This window comes from Lytechinus variegatus, chromosome 17 (genome assembly GCF_018143015.1).
Source record: "Lytechinus variegatus isolate NC3 chromosome 17, Lvar_3.0, whole genome shotgun sequence".
Taxonomy (NCBI): Eukaryota; Metazoa; Echinodermata; class Echinoidea; order Temnopleuroida; family Toxopneustidae; genus Lytechinus; species Lytechinus variegatus.
The window spans coordinates 7126343-7143978 of NC_054756.1; the positions used below are offsets into that span (position 1 = coordinate 7126343).

Consider the following 17636-nt stretch of genomic DNA (forward strand, 5'->3'; position numbering starts at 1 on the left):
CATTTGATGTACAAAACAAAACAAACTATATGCCAAATTATTCTGTTAGAAAATGTGAAATTATTGCTAAGAGATTACAAAAATAAGAACTGCATTCCAGACCGGTGACAGGTCTCTTTTCTTCCTACTTCTTTTTCTTTTATTACGATGACCACACCTGCTTCCCTACGTAACCTTTAACTTGGAATAGGCCTGGGAGAAGCCATATCGTGATGATGCATGAGTATTTACATTTTGCAGCTACCATATAATACATAGTACAAGGAGTCTGTTGCAGAAAGAGTTGTGTTTGAACATAAAATAAAAATAAACAATAAATGACAAGTCTAAAATACACACTTCCATTTAGGAAACACATAGGTTATCCATTGATTTACAATTGATTTCTGTAGTTAATATAATCAATCATAAAACAATGATCTAATATGATTGTCATTAAAGCTTTGTGTTACGGGCCCTTGATTAAAACTAAATGAAAGTAGTTAGAGTAAAACACTGATCTCGTGAGAAAGACTGTAAAACCAAGGTTAAGTATTACCCGGTACTATATCCTCGTGGATCTAGATCTGGTAGTTACATAAACTGAACTTTGTGAAATCATAAAATCTATACCGAAAAGATCACTGAAGATCACCAACAAAGATAGGCACACATGGGACAGTGTATTATTATTGCTGGAATAAAGACCCAACGGAAGTGCCCGAATCGACACGTATATTGCTTATTTCTCAGCAATTACACAATTTCTTCCAGAATCCTTTGGCACATATTTTTTATTCATACGAACAGACACTTGGGTGGTCATTATATTGGATTCTGCAAAAAGTCATTTGAGATTGTTACCACAACTGGCATTTATCTGTAACAGATTAAAATCAAGTAGCGTTTGATATGTTGCATTTGATTCCGAATGTCTCTGCAAGAGAATCCCTGACAGCAGAAATATGTTGCCAATTTTGAGAGTGAAATCCTATCAATTTGAGCCGATTTAATCACTTACCCTTCGTTGATATCAGTATACCATCGTTTATCAAACCCTTTCTCTTTCTTCTTCTCCTTCTTGTGATCCTCCGCTTGAGCTTTTTCTCTCTCCTAGTAATAAAACACAGTTTATAATCACAGATTCTAAGACATGCCAAATACTATCTAATAATGATTATAATCCGCTTTATATAGTGCTTAATACATCGGAACGACATGTCTTTACAGATATGTTATTAATCCAGTCATCGGATTCAAACAGTCATTCCCGCACACAATGTGTGCACTTCCTCCACTCCCTGGGGAGTATTCCAGTTAGTCACCGGTGAGGCGCACACAGTACTGAACAAGCTACAATGACTTTCCCATCCTACCGGGTACCGTTTAGCACCTGGGTCAAGAGTGCCAAAGTGTGGATTAACGATTTGCCTAAGGACGCCAGACCGTGGTGAGATTCGAACACAAGACCCCCTGTTTATAAGGTGAGAGTCAGAACTACTACACCATGGCTCCTCCACTGCATGGGCTAAACCCATTTGGTCTACAATCAATACGGTCTCCCAGGTAATTGACATTGCCCATGTTGATAAAGACAAATCAATTGTAAATTTTGAAACTTTAATATGTTTCTATTAGTTTGTAATTGATCTTATTGTTTTGTTTAAAAATTGTTTCAATGGAAATCTTGCCATGCTTTCAGTCTCACTTAAGTGTTATGCATTTGACATGAAATTTCCATTATAGGTCCAATGTGAAATAAAAACAAAAATAGATGTGGTTTGAAAAAGTGGTGACATTTTGCTATATCCTTTTTTTGTTCCCTTTTTGACTTTTCAACACAATCACGGTAATCAGTGATGCATGGACTCTAGAAGATCATCTAGTTTACATCTTAACATTTTTTTGGGAGACACATTTCTGTCAATGATTCTACATATTTTTCTGGAAAAGGTATGAAAGTTGGGTATTGTTTTGTTATTTGCTAATAAATCTAGCGATAAAAATGAAACATACTTACTCGTGTGAGCTGATATGATTTCTGTTGTTCAATTATTTTTGGTCTGATCACATCAAGATCTTGTTTAGCTGCTATTCGCTCTGATTTCTCTATTTCTTTCCCATCTAATCTCTGTAAAGAAGACAGATTACAGCTATTTTTTTCAAACTGAAATAATAAAATTTCCAACTCTAAGAAATAAATTCAAGAGGGATTTACGAACATTATATTACAAATAGAGCAATGAGAAAATTACCAAAATAATGTAGTGATATCAGATTATACACATATCATAGATCTTTCCTTAAAGATCTAAATCAGCTTTCACATTTTGATGGAAAACATCCAACTTCATCAGGCGTACTTATTTTATGTAGGCATACTTATTTTGCCACATGGTGAAGATGGAAGTTCTTCTGTTGAAATATAGTGGAATATTTTTAAGTTAGTTCAGAGTTTTATTCATAACTTTTTATGTGTTTGAACTTGGACCTCTGTTACACCGGATTCCCTACCCAAGACCAGTCTCGGGGCACCTCAAGACTGGTTTCCAAAAATTTGACCTAATCTTTTGACCCCCTACATATATTACACCGGAATCGTAACAAGTCTCTGGGCGCCCCGAGACAACTTTCTTTACGTTTACACTGAATTACCAAAGCTGTCTGAGATAGGTTTGGCAGGGCGCCAAGCACGCGCTGTGTTTGTTGTTTGGATAATCGTTCTACGCGTAGCACATCAAGTGAACTGTCTCGCACCAGTCTCGGGCAGGTTTGCGTTTACACTGAATCCAAAGCAGTCTCGAGGCACCAACGACCCGACTCTGAACACATCGCAAGGTGGTCCGAAATAAGTTTGCTCAGAAGGGGTCTCGAGTAGGGTTGTGCGTTTACACCGGATTAGAAACCTGCCCGAGACTGGTCTCGGGGTGCCCTGAGACTACTTAGGAAATCCAGTGTAACGGTGGTCTTGGACAAAATGAATGACAATCTTTAGCACTTTTACAGAGAAATTTGGTGTATTTTTGTGTGTAAATACAGCTGAGATAATAAAGAATTACCTGTAATTGTTGTAGGGTGCCTATTACATACTCCCTATAGCCATCATACTCTGTGCATGGATTACCTGTCAAAAATCTATTAAATGAAAATAAACACAATATCAAAAGTGAGTTCGTTCCCTTAAATCATAATGATGTAACTTACTTATCAACAAAAAATTAAAAAGTTTTGATGGGTCGTGTGATCCACTGGTTAGAGCATTGGACTCATAATCGTAAGGTTGCGAGTTTGAATCCCCACTCTGCCGTTGTCTCCACTTTGATCAAAAAGGCCCAAGAGTAAATAATATCTATCGTCTATAAAGTCAGCCACAATGACTAATTAACCAAGACGTAAAATGTTTCCTAGGTAATTGGTTATATACCACCTTGGCGTTTACCAGCAAAAAAAATGCTGTCCTGCCGAGTTCCTACAGGAGTTACCATAAACAGAAACAGAAAACAGAACTAATGATGCTGATATGAAATTAAATATTGATAAATGTGAAATATGATGATGATCCTCGCAATTGATATCATCATAACAGCAATAATCACTGGCCTCACAATAGGTGTAAAGGTTTAGTGTCTCTGAAGTAAGGTTGATCACATGATGTGTTGTGAATTTCTGTGAACGGTGGTCACCGATTAAATCACTGTGTCGTCAAGTTCACAATTTTGGTAATAAATTTCAATACTTTTGGATGCCAATTTCACTATCATGGTTGAAAATTTGAGGGGGGGGGCATTTTATCCCAAAGTATGCAATTTTTGTTGCAAATTTCAAGAACGTTGTTGTGAAATCAATAAATTTTGTCATGGATATTTTTCTGCAGGTATATCTTTCCATGCCCGCAATTCCATAGTTTATTAGTCTGGTATTCGCAGATCCTGATACGCACAAAGGAAGAAAATGCAATTGAAGCATTCCAATTAACCTTAAATTGTATTATTTTCAATTAATAAAGAGGCTTTAATAGGAGGAAATTATAATTTGTAAACAAATTTTTGGCATTACTCCTATTAAGATTGAATGCTCAAACTGTAATGACAATCATAAGTCAGAAAAAATTTGAACCAGTGGGATTCGAACCTGCCATCTACTGCTTTCCGGGCAGCGACTTAACCACCAGACTATTCTGGTCCACGGCTAAATCACAATGAACTGGAATGCAAATACCCTCGATCCTCTTCTTTCTGACTCATTAATATTCAAATGCAGTCCACCGTGGACAATAGTCAATTCTTTATCTTGTAGTGGTCATAGAAAATGAATAAAATGATTTTTTTCTTGACCGTTTGTTGGTAAAAAAGCCCCCCCCCCCCCCGACAAAAAAGGAAGGTACATTATTTTTAATGCTGCACAGGGAAAATTCAATCACATGGGGAACTGATGTGCCCTATTTAGACCCTTTTTAATGACAATTCCCATAATAATATCAACTTTCATATTTGATAGACAGTTTTGGTTGTTCAGGAACTATAGGCCATTTCTCTATAGTCCTGTGTAAAACTTGCTACCTGTATTAATAGGACAAATTTTGAGTCGCAGTAAAATTGCTATGCAGTGCCAGTATTGTCACTCCAAGCAAATTGAGGAAAATTGTAAGGAATATTGTTGCTGGGCTGTAAATCCTGTATCTCAATATCTACAAAATATTGTGGCAGTTGAGAAAAAGTTTTATTTCATGAATACATGTACGGCAATGTTGGCAACCTCATATCATCTGGAAACAGTCACCTAATTCCTGTAAAGGCCACAGCACGACTGTTTGCGATCCGATTGTAGAACAAATCGCACTTTGCTCATTTTCTGAGAATGTGAATGGAACATCATTTTATCTGAGGTTAAAATTAATTGTAAGAATACTAATATAACCATTCTAAAAGATTGCAAACCTTTAATTTTGAGTAAAGGCCAAATTAGTTTCAAATCGTAGCCAATTGTATGACTGCTATGACGTCATTACGACTATATATCAAATTCACTTTTATTCTATCAAGGATGATAGCACAGTCACAGATTTGAACATAGGTATTCGTACGATGATTTTGAACATTACACAGTAAGATATTCCAAGTCTCAATATTAGCATCAAATTCTACAACATTTTATTCTGAAATCGGGTTGGAGACCAATCGTAAGGTGTGTGGTCGCCTTAAAGAACAATGTCTAGGCAACAGAATGTTGCTACTGAAGTCATAACTCTAGAATCAAGATTTTTCTGAGTTGTCTTCAACTATCGGTATTTAATCATTTAAATTTTGAGATACAGGATTTTAACAGCCAAGTGGCAACATATTTAAGAAAGCAAAAGTGTAAAGGTTGTACTTACAATTCCCTGAGATTATAACTATCTTTGAGGCATTCTATACTGGTCAGTTCACCAACAAAGTTGACCGTCAGGTCGAGTTTCTTCAGAGATTCACACCCTTTAGAGAATATACAGAGAGAGTACACAAACAGCTGAGGATGAATATTTACATTTGTGTACATGTGGCAGATTAAACCTTTTTTTTCCTCAAATTTTCATCATCTTTAGCTACCCAGTTTTACTTTTTTTGATGTACTATACATAAATGTGTATAAGAAACACAAATCAAGCTTCTCTCACATCAACCTACATGTAGAATAAATACATCAACAACCTAGGCTACAAATATTGTCATGCATAACAGACAGGAAATGATTTTCCTGGTATCGCATCGCATTTGCTCCATATTTTTTAAAGACTGCTATGCATAAAGTCCTTTGCATAATAGGACTGTACATTACATAGTTGAGAGCTTTTCTCTTGTGACCAAAAATGCTCTTAATTGTGCAGCAAAATTATTCCCTGCATAATTTGTCATTCACGGTAGGGTCGAGAGCCCCCCCCAAAAGAGCAAGGGACATCATTTTTGGTACACTTTGAGCTTGAGCTAATCATTACACATTTTAACTTGGCAATGCAATACAACCAACAAAATCATAGTTTAAAAATACAAATTGGCAACTTGCCAGTACATTTGTTTATTCATCATGAAATTAGACATGTGTTATATCAATATTTAATTTTTTTCAAAATATGAAAATCAATAAAAAATCAATGGTTGTTGCAAATATGAGGAGCAAAATTAATTTTGAACTTATGTAACTTTATAAAGCTGTGATCAGCATGGGCTAAGCCATTTAACGGTACCTGAAAGATTCTCTATCTTCTCCACGTTATTCAGGGCAAGGTTAAGGTACTCCAGCTTCTTCAGCCGCCCGACGTTTTCTGTATAGAACACATGCGATGGAAAGGAAATGATACAGACTCTCAAACCCAGAGAGAGAAGGCCTACTCACACAAGCATGCATGTAGATAAGGAAATACAAAATATCAGGGGAGCGTTTCATGAAAGGACTTGTCGGACGTTTTATCCGACAAGTCTTGTTTTATCAGACAGTTACTGTAGTAACAGTGCTTCTCAACCAATCAGAATCCAGGAAAGTTGTCAGATCTGACAACTTGTCGGATGAAAATGTTGATGAAACGCCCCCCAGGTCATAAATCCGATTCTATAGTAACTGTACACACCCAAATACCCCCCCCAAAAAAAAAAATAATAATACAAAAAAAAAACCAATAAATAAATAAAAAAATGAAATAAAATAATAATAATAGTAATAATAAATAATGAGATAAAATTTATTCAAAATATAGGGAAATTAGAAAATATCAGGTCACAAACCCATTTCCATATTAACTACACAAACCCAATGAAAGTATTAAATCAATGATTGAAATAAACGCCATAGCCAAATGCCTCAACCAGTAATCCAGTTTTACATACATGACACAAATAGAAAAGTTGATGCCTACTGGTGACCTTTGACCTAATGAGACCTCAACAACTCAAATTTTGTCAAAATGGGATAAGGGAAAAGTTATGGGTCACAATAAAAACCTGCTTCAACTAGATGGGACTCTCAACTAAACATACTCAAATTCAACGGCTCTGCAAGTGCCAAACTAAAATGTTATTATACACAAGACTTCTAATATTTTGAAATGATGAATTTTGACCCTGTGACCCTAAAATCTACTCAGATCATCATCAATTCTGATTAAAATGTCTCAAGTTTTAAGTTGATCAAAAATAAAATTTGTCAGTTATCACAAGACAGATCCATTTGCAGGTATACCTTTGTGACCTTTGACCTCACAACCCTAACATCTAATTGGTTGATTGATTCTAATCAGATCACCATCACTACGTATGCGTGAAAGAGCCAAGTTAAAAATTGAACCCTCAAATGTATTATTTTTTTGAAGTTATCAAGACTACAAGTTTTTTCAGGTATACAATGAACTCTCCAAGTTTTGACCTCGAGAATCAAGATTCTACTCTTCATCTTCCTCACATCTGAGATGAAATCATACACAAGCAATGAACTTTAAAATGATATCATTTACCGATATACTCACCAATTTTTGGAATGAGATTGCTCTGGAGGTACAGAATCTTGAGGTCCCTGCACCACTTGTCTAGAAACTCAATCCTAAAAATGAATAAATGAATTCATAGTTAAATGTATCAGCACATACAGGAAGAGTAAAACAAATGCAATTTAAATTTGTGCGAAAGTTGTGCCCTTATTTTGATGTCACTCATTTGCGTTAATCTTCAAAGATTGGTTGACAACAGATTCATACTCAACACTGTTTCTCCATCAAATTGATTCATTAAAAAAAAAAAATAGTTTTCCTGTGATACTCGTACAAAGTTCTACTGGTTACTCTAATTTTCTCTGCGCTTGGATGTCCAATGGCAGTTTTTCATAATTAAAAACATGCACTGAATTGTAGTCGATGGAGAGAGCAGGGGCTAACACAAGACCAAAGTGTGTAAGCGGTGCTGTGGTTGCTTTGCTTTGCAGCCACACTTCATGGTCTTCTGCAGACCTGCCAACGCCGTGAAGTATGGTCAAAATAATTCTCTGAATAAATAGTTAAAACAGAAATCAAGCACTTACCACGATTATATGGATGAAGGTCTAACGAGTGGCAGTTTCCTGACATCTGGGCACAAACTGGAACCTCAAAAAAACAAAAAGTTCTCTCCTACCCCAGTCTCGATCAGCCATTTTGTTATGATTCATAACAAAAATGGCCGATCGAGACGAGGTAGGAGAGAACTTTTTGTTTTTTAGAGGTTCCAGTTTGTGCCCAGATGTCAGGAAACTGCCACTCGTTAGACCTTCATCCATATAAAGCCAACCCTCTACAACAAAAACGTATTCTTTTTTTTGACAAAAAAACTATTTTCAAAAATTTTTCTTAACGTCACATTTGCCAGCCTGTTGTTGTGAGATCGGTGAAAAACATGTGAAATGACTCTACTTGAAAACTTGATAATGCACCATTTCAAACATGTGCTCGTACGCAAGAATTTACTTGCTCTTTTCATGCAACAAGTTGCATGTACTTGCCCAACAGTGATTTTAAACGGTCTTGGATCGTCGGACCAGCGCTAGTGTCACTGTGTTTAATATTCAAGTCCTGTGGAAGCGCTTAGGGAATAATTATTATTAATACATATTCCATGATTGGAAAGAAAAAAAAATGCAAAAAATCATACCAAAAAAAGTATTGGCGTATTTATAGCAAAAAAGAGGAACAAATACTCTAAAAAGAGAAAGGTGGTCATGTCTGCTTCTGTTACACATATTGCCGATGCTTTGTGCAACAGCATTAGTCTCCTAAAGGATTGTTTAAGCTAATGTTTTCATGAAATGGTGATATGGATCCTAATCACATGATTGGCTGAAATCTATCACATGACCTGTTATTTATTCTAGCTACATGTAACAGGAAAATTTTCTCATCACTGGTACTAATGAAAATAAATGATAATAATAAACATTTATAAAACGCTTAATATGCATTGTTTCTTAGTGCTGGATACATATACAAAAATAAGTACAAGTACATGTACATGTCAACGAAATACAAAATAAGATATACAGAAACATCTAAGAACTTAAAACTACCAAAAATTAAAGGAAAATGCATAGAGCCTAGAGGATAAATAAAAAAAATTACAAGGAATATTTACATATCACAAATAAACATGAAACTTGATATGCTTTGCTACTGCTTAAAAAGGAAGGTATTCAGTTGAGTCTTAAAAATGGAGAGAGTTGGAGAGTCACAAACGAAAGCCGGGAGAGCGTTCCAAAGCCTAGGAGCACAGATCACCATAGCAGGTGTGGATTCGATAGTCAAAGGTGGACAGATGAGGATGAGCAGAGTCTGATAGAAGTAGGGGCTTTCGGTGAGACGAGTGCTTTGATGTATGCCGTAGCGTGCATATTTTAGTTATATTGACTGGTCATAGTACTCGCATCACTCTCTTCTAAAAACATATTATACACATCACTTTGCTTGGACATCACAATAGTTACACACAGTTGTTTAGTTTATTCCAACGATGCTGTAGGACTAAGCCTGTTCATCGATCAAAGTAGAATGTCTACTGCTGCTCTCCTTCAGAAAAAATTAGATACACTACTTAATATGTTGGCAGGGAGGGGTGGCTGGGGTATCGCAGACAGCAAAAATTCCATGAGAACACACGAGAATCGAAAATCACTCAAATTCATAGGCAATCTTCTCCCAATGAATGTTCAAATGCCCTTGGCTACTTCTCTGTGGTGTTCTAACGGTTAATTTTCAATCATTATACTACTAACTTGTCCTATTACCAACGTGTCTACTATCATCTGGTCTACCATCAGTCCGTCTATTATCCACTATGGTCCGATTGCCATTTTGTCTAATCCAGTTGGTCCAATATCTCTTTAGTTCATATAATACCATTTGGTCTAATTGGAGGAACGTGTTAATTGGGCAAAACAAATAACCGGTAAAATGAAATGGATATTAGACCAACCGGTTATGAGACGAAATGGCCATAGACGAACTGGTAATTAGGCAAAGTGATGATTGGACCAAATGGTTGTTAGACGAAATGTTGATGGACAGAATAGCATTAGACTACCGGTAAAGGTAGACCATGTGGTGATGGACAGGTTGGTTGTAGACAAATTGGCAATTTACTGCTATGGTTCCAATTGAATCTAGTGTGCATTATTTTATTTACTAATGCCATTAATTACGTGTATTATTTGTATTCGTATACTACCGTCTTACCTTTCTATATCTTGTTGATGCAGGGAGAGTTCTTCGAGGGTTGATATCTCCATCTCATTATGTTCCGATCTTTTCCTCACCATATCTTCACTGACTGAATTCAAAGAATAAAAAATTTATTAAGGAAGGTTGTTTTTGTTTTTTTTAAGGAGTATTTCATCATTTTCATAATCATATCCAAAAGTGTTTGGCATTACAGTGAACCATCGTCTGAAACACTCAGTCCTAGACTGATTCCATTAAGATAGTCCAATATGTTTATGGTTTCATTTCAAACCAATAAGACCTCATTTTATGGGTTAGCCCCAAGTATTATAAATCACACAAATACAACAAAGGAACAAGATTATATTCTACCACTTTTAATGTTTGTGTAATAATTGTAAAAAAAAGTTTGAATGAAAATAATGACAAAGATCCTAACATATAATGAAATGCACACAAATTCACACATTTTTAATAATATGTACAAAGACAATGATTATCAATCTTGTGATATTGTTAAAGGACAAGTCCACCCTAAAAAAATTGATTGAAATTTTGAATAAAAAGAAATAAAATCAAACAAGCATAACACTAAAAAAAAAAAAAAAATTGGACGTGAAATAGGACATATTTGAATTTCGGTTAATTTCACATATTACAATTATATCCACATCCTGGTTGGTATGCAAGTGAGAGGACTGATGAAATTACTCACTATTTATTTTTATTAATTATATAAAATATTTCAATTGTCTCCACATTGGAAGGTGAAACAAGTTTTCTTTCTCCATAAACATGGAGAATTACAATTGTTTTAACATTTCATGGTTCATTCAAGCTGGTTATTATTGTCAAATATGTAAAAAAGTGATATATTGTGTAATTCAAATATTAAACAAAAGATATAGTGAGGGACATCATTGACTCTCATTTGCATGTTTTTGAGTTGTGCATATCAGATAAATGTTTTCTGAAAATAAGTGAAACATTAAAATATCATGACTTCATTATTCAACATCCAATTTTGATGAAATTTGCAGCGTTATTCTTGTTTGATTTTTCTCTACTGATTCTAATCCACATTTATCTGGACTTGACCTTTGAAGAGGGATTGGTGGTGATTTTTTACCTGATTGCTAAGAAAGCATGAATGCTTGTAAGCAAGCAACCAGAGGACCGACGGCTTAAGGTCCTCTCCGAAGGACCTGGTACTGAGGATTAATGCCTTACCAAAGGGCACTAGCGCACCTAGTGGGAATCGAACCCGGGTCACTGAAATACGAACCCCCGCTCCACCAACTGAGCTATCGCGCCTCCAGAGTAAAACAGGGGCCCTGTCTTACAGAGTTGCCATTGATCAGATCAATCACAACTATGAAAAGCCAGCAAAGCCAACATATAAATGCATGTTTTTTGTTTAACAAATTTTCAGCATTACTCCTATTTGTTTAAAGATCAGTATGCTCGATCTGTAATGAAAATCATAAGATCAGTATGCTCGATCTGTATGAAAATCATAAATCATAAGTCAGAAAAAATTGGAACCAGTGGGATTCGAACCTGCCATCTACTGCTTTCCGGGCAGCGACTCAACCACCAGGCTATTATGGTTCACGGCTAAGCCACGATGAACTGAATTATAATTTCCTCCAATAAAAGCCTCTTAATTTACTATCTATTGTCCACGGCGGACGGCATTTGAATAGTAATGAGTCAGAAAGAAGAGGATTGAGGGTATTTGAATTCCAGTTCATCGTGGCTTTAATAGCTGGAACCAGAATAGCCTCGTGGTTGAGTCGCTGCCCGGAAAGCAGTAGATGGCAGGTTCAAATCCCACTGGTTCCAAATTTTTCTGACTTATGATTTATGATTTTCATACAGATCGAGCATACTGATCTTATGGTTTTCATTACAGATCGAGCATACTGATCTTAAACAATATAGGAGTAATGCCGAAAATTTGTTAAACAAATTATAATTTCCTCCTATAAAAGCCTCTTAATTTACTAAATGCATGTTTGTTCAAAAACAATTCTTGAATGTATATCTATAAATTCACTGATTTCTTGACAATTTGGTGAGCTCAGCTCTGTTCACAAAGGACACTTTGCAAATTTCCTGTAGAAAAAAATATGACACTGATGGATTTCCATAGAGTTTTTTTATTGGATCAATTGTAACTCTTTGTAAGATGGGCACAGGTTTGATAATGCAAGTTTGAAGAGTGACGAAGTGACAATTTCATGAAACAATTTGTGATTTTTCACTAAGCTAAGTCTATGCCTCTAATTGGCTAAGAAAAAGTAGTCAGTGAAAATCAGTGAAAAACATTATTCATGCAACGCTCCCTCACTATCAAATAGGGCTTCAAATAATCCTTTGTCCTGTTCAAGAGTTAATCATCTTGAAAGATAAAAGAAAGACAATACTTACTTCGTACCATCTTGACCTTTGTTAGAACTGATGAAACAAGCCTGGAATTAGAAAACTGCCTTCAGATAACAGTTTGAATATCTGATGTCTGCCTCCTGTCAGAATAAGATCAATCGAGAACAAAAAAATTGATTCAAGAGAATGAAAATGCAATTTCACAGATTCAAGTCAATAATGTAATGTTGACTGACCAACATCTCAGTGACTGTGATATTTTCCAATATGCTGATCAGAAGGGGAATGCATACATTTATGAATGCCGCTAAACCTGTAATGGTCTGGTAAAAATTAACCCTAACAATCTGGACCCCTAGGCCTAATGTTAAGTCTACTCATTTTGTAATTTCTGGCTGTTTCAAATACATGTAGATCTAGTCAGACTCTATTTCAGATCTAACGTTACACAGACTCTATTTATTAACATTTTTTTTCCACTCTGCTTCATGAATCATGCCATGCCATGCCTTGACTCTTGACTTGAGCCCCTCTTTGCTTTGTCTGCCTTTTTATCTCTCTTATTTTTAAAGGTCAAGTCCACCTCAGAAAAATGTTGTTTTGAATCAATAGAGAAAAATCAGACAAGCACAATGCTGAAAATTTTATCAAAATCGGATGTAAAATAAGAAAGTTATGACATTTTAAAGTTTCGCTTATTTTTAACAAAATAGTTATATGAACGAGCCAGTTACATCCAAATGAGAGAGTCGATGATGTCATTTTGTTTTTTATTGTTTGAATTATACAAAATATTTCAATTTTTACGAATTTGACGATTATGACCTCCTTGCCTGAAGCACAAAATGTTAAAATAATGGAATTCCACGTGTTCAGGGAGGAATGAAACTTCATTTCACATGACAATGACGAGAAAATAACAATATTTCATATGTCATATAATAAATGCAAAAGAAATAGTGATGTCATCAGTTCCTCATTTGCATACCGACCGAGATGTGCATATACCCCGTAACTGTAAATTGTGAAATGAAGCAAAACTTTAAAATGCCATAACTTTCTTATTTTACATCAGATTTTGATGAAATTTTCAGTGTTATTCTTGTTGAATTTTTCTCTTTTTATTCAAATCAAGTTTTTGTTGGGGTGAACTTGTCCTTTAATTACATCTTAGTCACACTTAATGTAGTCACAGTTACACACTCTTGCAGTCGACCCTTCCTTGGTTGGTGTCATTCTATTTAATAACATTGATGACTAAATCAGTATTACTCTACATACATAGTTATCACACACAATAACTTAATAAGTACATGTATGCATCTCCGCACAATTAGCTGTGTGGTAGTGTGACCTTAATTCGCGCGTTACCTAAATTTGCACACGGGCGAATACATGTACCTCAATATCTTAATAATATTTTGAAAAACTGATATCACCAACAGAAAAAGCGACTTCAAAATGTAATACCAACCAAATTTATGGGATTTTAACCTCCATCTGATACAATTATGTTATCTTTCATATCTTTGCCTGATTTCTCTTCTAAAGCCTTGCAAAACGATTGTGCGCAAATTGGTCACACTTTCACACTTTTTCAGCCGAGCGCGTACTAGTCGATCGTCGGTCTGGAAAAAAAGACTTTGAACCTATATTATAAGTTTGGAAACAACCGGGTCTGGAAAAAAGACTTTGGACTTACATTATAATTTTTAATTAACCGGGTCTGGAAAAAAGACTTTGCACTTTTGTGCTATATGAAGGAAGTTTTATAGGATTTTAGACTTAGTTTAGAAGGATTACATCTGTGGGCGATCAAAAATTATTACATTCGTGGGTAAAGTGCATTACATTTGTGGGTGCAAAAGGGGGAAGCTGCACATAAAATCACAATCCTATGGTCATATTTTCACGTTTATGTTTGGAAAAAGGTAGGGGCTGAAGCCCTCCCCCCCCAACTTCCGCAGCCATACCCTAAAATGCTTTATCCTTGTCACATTACATCGGGACACTGTCCCCATCCCCTTGTTAAACGAGCACGATTTTATGTTGTGAGGGGACGGTATCACGAGTATGATACTGTTGGAGCTATCCCCACTGCGTGCCAAACGAACTGTGTATCCCATAGCGTGGGGATTGTATCACGAGTATACTATACTGTTGAAACTGTCCCCACTGCGTACAAAGTGAACTGTGTATCCCATTCTTAGCGTGGGGACTGTATCACGAGTATACTATACTGTTGAAACTGTCCCCACCGCCGTGAAAATCAAACTTGGTTTCCCATTGAGTGGGGACTGTATCACGAGTATATAAATAGGGAGAGAACCCTAGTGTTTATATACAGTGTGTTTCATTTGTGTGTGTTATCATTTTGCTACAGAGCTGTGCGAGAGTTGGGGACTGTGTTCTGGAGAAAGGAAGTGATTTTCCACTCACACAACATGCGAGGTTAGTAATACTAACCTCGCACAACGCATGTGGTTTCATAGTGGACTTTGACGTTTTCATTCATCACACGAATGTGAGGGAATAAAAAACGCCAAACATTTGAGTATTTCTCCACTAATGGAAATTTGTTTTTATGATTTAACTTTTTTTTTAATGAATTGGAAATTATTTATAAAAGTGTTTTTATCGCTTACCTCCAAGTCTCAACCAGGATACTCCGTTCGATCCGTCCTTAATACTGCGGTGGAAAGTACGCAAACAACAATCGAAAAGCAATTTTTCGTATCGAACATTCTCAATTCAAGTCGTCAGCGCATAATAGGAAATTGTACCAAAAATCAACAGGTTGCATCTCATGTATATACTTATTGGTAAAGTACACCATCTTTTGACAAGATGATGATGAAAGTGGATTGAACGAGCAAGAAAATAATGCTGATCGCCTAGAATGCAGCTAGCTTGCAACACCGTAAACAAAGGTACGGTAGGCACTTAAGAACCAAGTTTGAAAGGACACTCGTAAAATTACGTCACTCTCGCGATGAATAATCATTAGATCGTGGTCGTGCGCGTTCAATAAAAACTCTCTGCATGCATGCACTCAGTGTGTATTGAACACGCACGACCACGATCTAATGAATATTCATCGGCGAGAGTGATATAATTTTACGAGTATCCTTTCAAACTTGGTTCTTAAGTGCCTACCGACTTTGAAATAATATCGCGCGCCCTCTTTAGGCAAAAGTTGATATCAACGCTGATCAAGAGGCATCTACGTGAAGATCACGAAAAATGCTCTTATTTTATTAAAAACAACACCAAACAGAATTCAACAAACGATCCATATGGTTCGGTAAGTGTCATAGAATAAATATAATGCTTAGCTACGATGTAAAGTCATAGTTATTTTAGTAAAAAGGGTGTGAAAGATTCGCGTGCACCAGGTGCATATGAATCCTTCACACACGAGACGATTTGAAACCATGAGTGGTGATTTTCATGCGTTGTGGAAGGTGTGATTCTAATAATCCCCACTTTTGGATTTGGGGACTATATCACGATTATGCCAATAGAAGATGATCACAAGTATTGAATTCATATTTTCAGAGTAATCCAAAGACAAAAAAAGGCTTTAAAAGATTAAGTGTCCGGACACCCGACCCCCATCATCCATCCTACTACGACTTGGCTACCCCACAGCTCAGCCGGCGCTAGCCGAGCGCGGCGGGCAGTGGGGAGCACTCTCGGACGGTGCAAAATTTCGGAGGCCGTACTGGCCTCTAAATACCTGAAAATAATTGTTTTGCCGTACTTATCGTTGGAAATAGTCCTCAGAACGTAACCCGCCTCTTTCCTCCGTAATTTATCCGATGATTTACTTCAGTAGTTCAGTATTACAAATAATCCTGGATTTGACAAAGTTGACTTGTTTACATGTTTGGAAGGACGCCCACTACAGTTGGGCAAGTAAACAGTCGCATATTTTGGTGGCGTAGAAAAAAAAATACAGGGGAAAATTATATTGGCGAGGGAAGGGGGGGGGGGGGGGGCGAGGGTAGCAGAGGGATAATTCCACCTACCCTTTCCCAGAAATATTAAAGATTGTAAAATTTTCAACGATGGACGCAGCCCGGCTGGGGGAACACTGATCGATCGGGACAGTTAATACCGGTTGAACTCCATCTCCCATATAGTAATTGTTTTATCAGTTTTGTCTATCATTCAAATCGACTTATTCTTTGTTGGGGCTCTGTGCCAAATATACTTCTGTGTTAAAAAAAAGGCTAGATAAACATGGCATTCAAATTAACCAATAAAATACTCGATCTATATCCCACATGTGCGTATGGCGATTGAGTCATTTTATGATTCCACAAAGATAATTTAATGAAACAATCCAGATATAGAGTTAGCTTGATTTTTATAAAGTTTCGATTGGTTTCCGTCTCACAGTGTAATAAACATAACATAAAAAAGTCAACATGCAGTATTACAAGAAATATTTTTTTACTTGATAAACGCAATTCATAAATTAAGCTAACTCAGATGATTTTTGTATTTTATAGTAAAACGGTGGGGCTTGCAGAAAAAGGCAAAGTTTTTGTGACAGGCAAACCTCTAAGTTTAAATAATTAGTAGGCTAATTTAACAATATTGATACCCCGATCACCCGCCCTCACTTTTTTTTTAAACAAGTGCACACCTAGTTACCAGTAATGCATATAGCATTTCCATTCATTTAAAATCAAGATAAAAGAGCATTGTAGATTAAATGCCTTGCTCACAGGCATAGGTGTCGCGGCAGGGGATCGAACCCAGGACTTTCCATGTATAGCCAGGCGCCTTAGACCACTCGGCCACGGCACCTCACACACAACCCACACACACACCCACATACACACGCACACCCACACACATGCACACGAAATTAAGTTAGTAATTAATAATTACCTAAAATACACTTTGCAAAACTATTAACATCTTGAGAGGAGTTGTCAAAGAATGACGGTATAGGTATATTACTTTTGTTCAGTAAAGAGCAATTAGGTTTGTTGGCTTGATCCAATCAGTGTAACATTTGTTAGTTCATAAATTACAATCCTATAACGAGTTG

The 17636-nt window shown here is 36.3% G+C and overlaps 1 protein-coding gene across 1 annotated transcript in view; it reads right to left on the minus strand.

Annotated features, from left to right (window-relative positions):
• Nucleotides 1–16471, minus strand: part of LOC121430877 (protein tilB homolog) — a 29324-nt gene extending 12853 nt beyond the window's left edge. The window contains exons 1-9 of the mRNA XM_041628301.1: nucleotides 16335–16471; nucleotides 12617–12711; nucleotides 10199–10292; nucleotides 7472–7545; nucleotides 6200–6277; nucleotides 5354–5450; nucleotides 3039–3114; nucleotides 2000–2110; nucleotides 1001–1092 (exon numbers count right to left, since the gene is read on the minus strand). Of these exons, the coding sequence (XP_041484235.1) occupies nucleotides 1001–1092; nucleotides 2000–2110; nucleotides 3039–3114; nucleotides 5354–5450; nucleotides 6200–6277; nucleotides 7472–7545; nucleotides 10199–10292; nucleotides 12617–12626 (632 nt within the window). The 5' untranslated portion in view covers nucleotides 12627–12711; nucleotides 16335–16471. The remainder of the gene's footprint in view (nucleotides 1–1000; nucleotides 1093–1999; nucleotides 2111–3038; nucleotides 3115–5353; nucleotides 5451–6199; nucleotides 6278–7471; nucleotides 7546–10198; nucleotides 10293–12616; nucleotides 12712–16334) is intronic.
• Between the last annotated feature and the right edge of the window lie 1165 nt (nucleotides 16472–17636).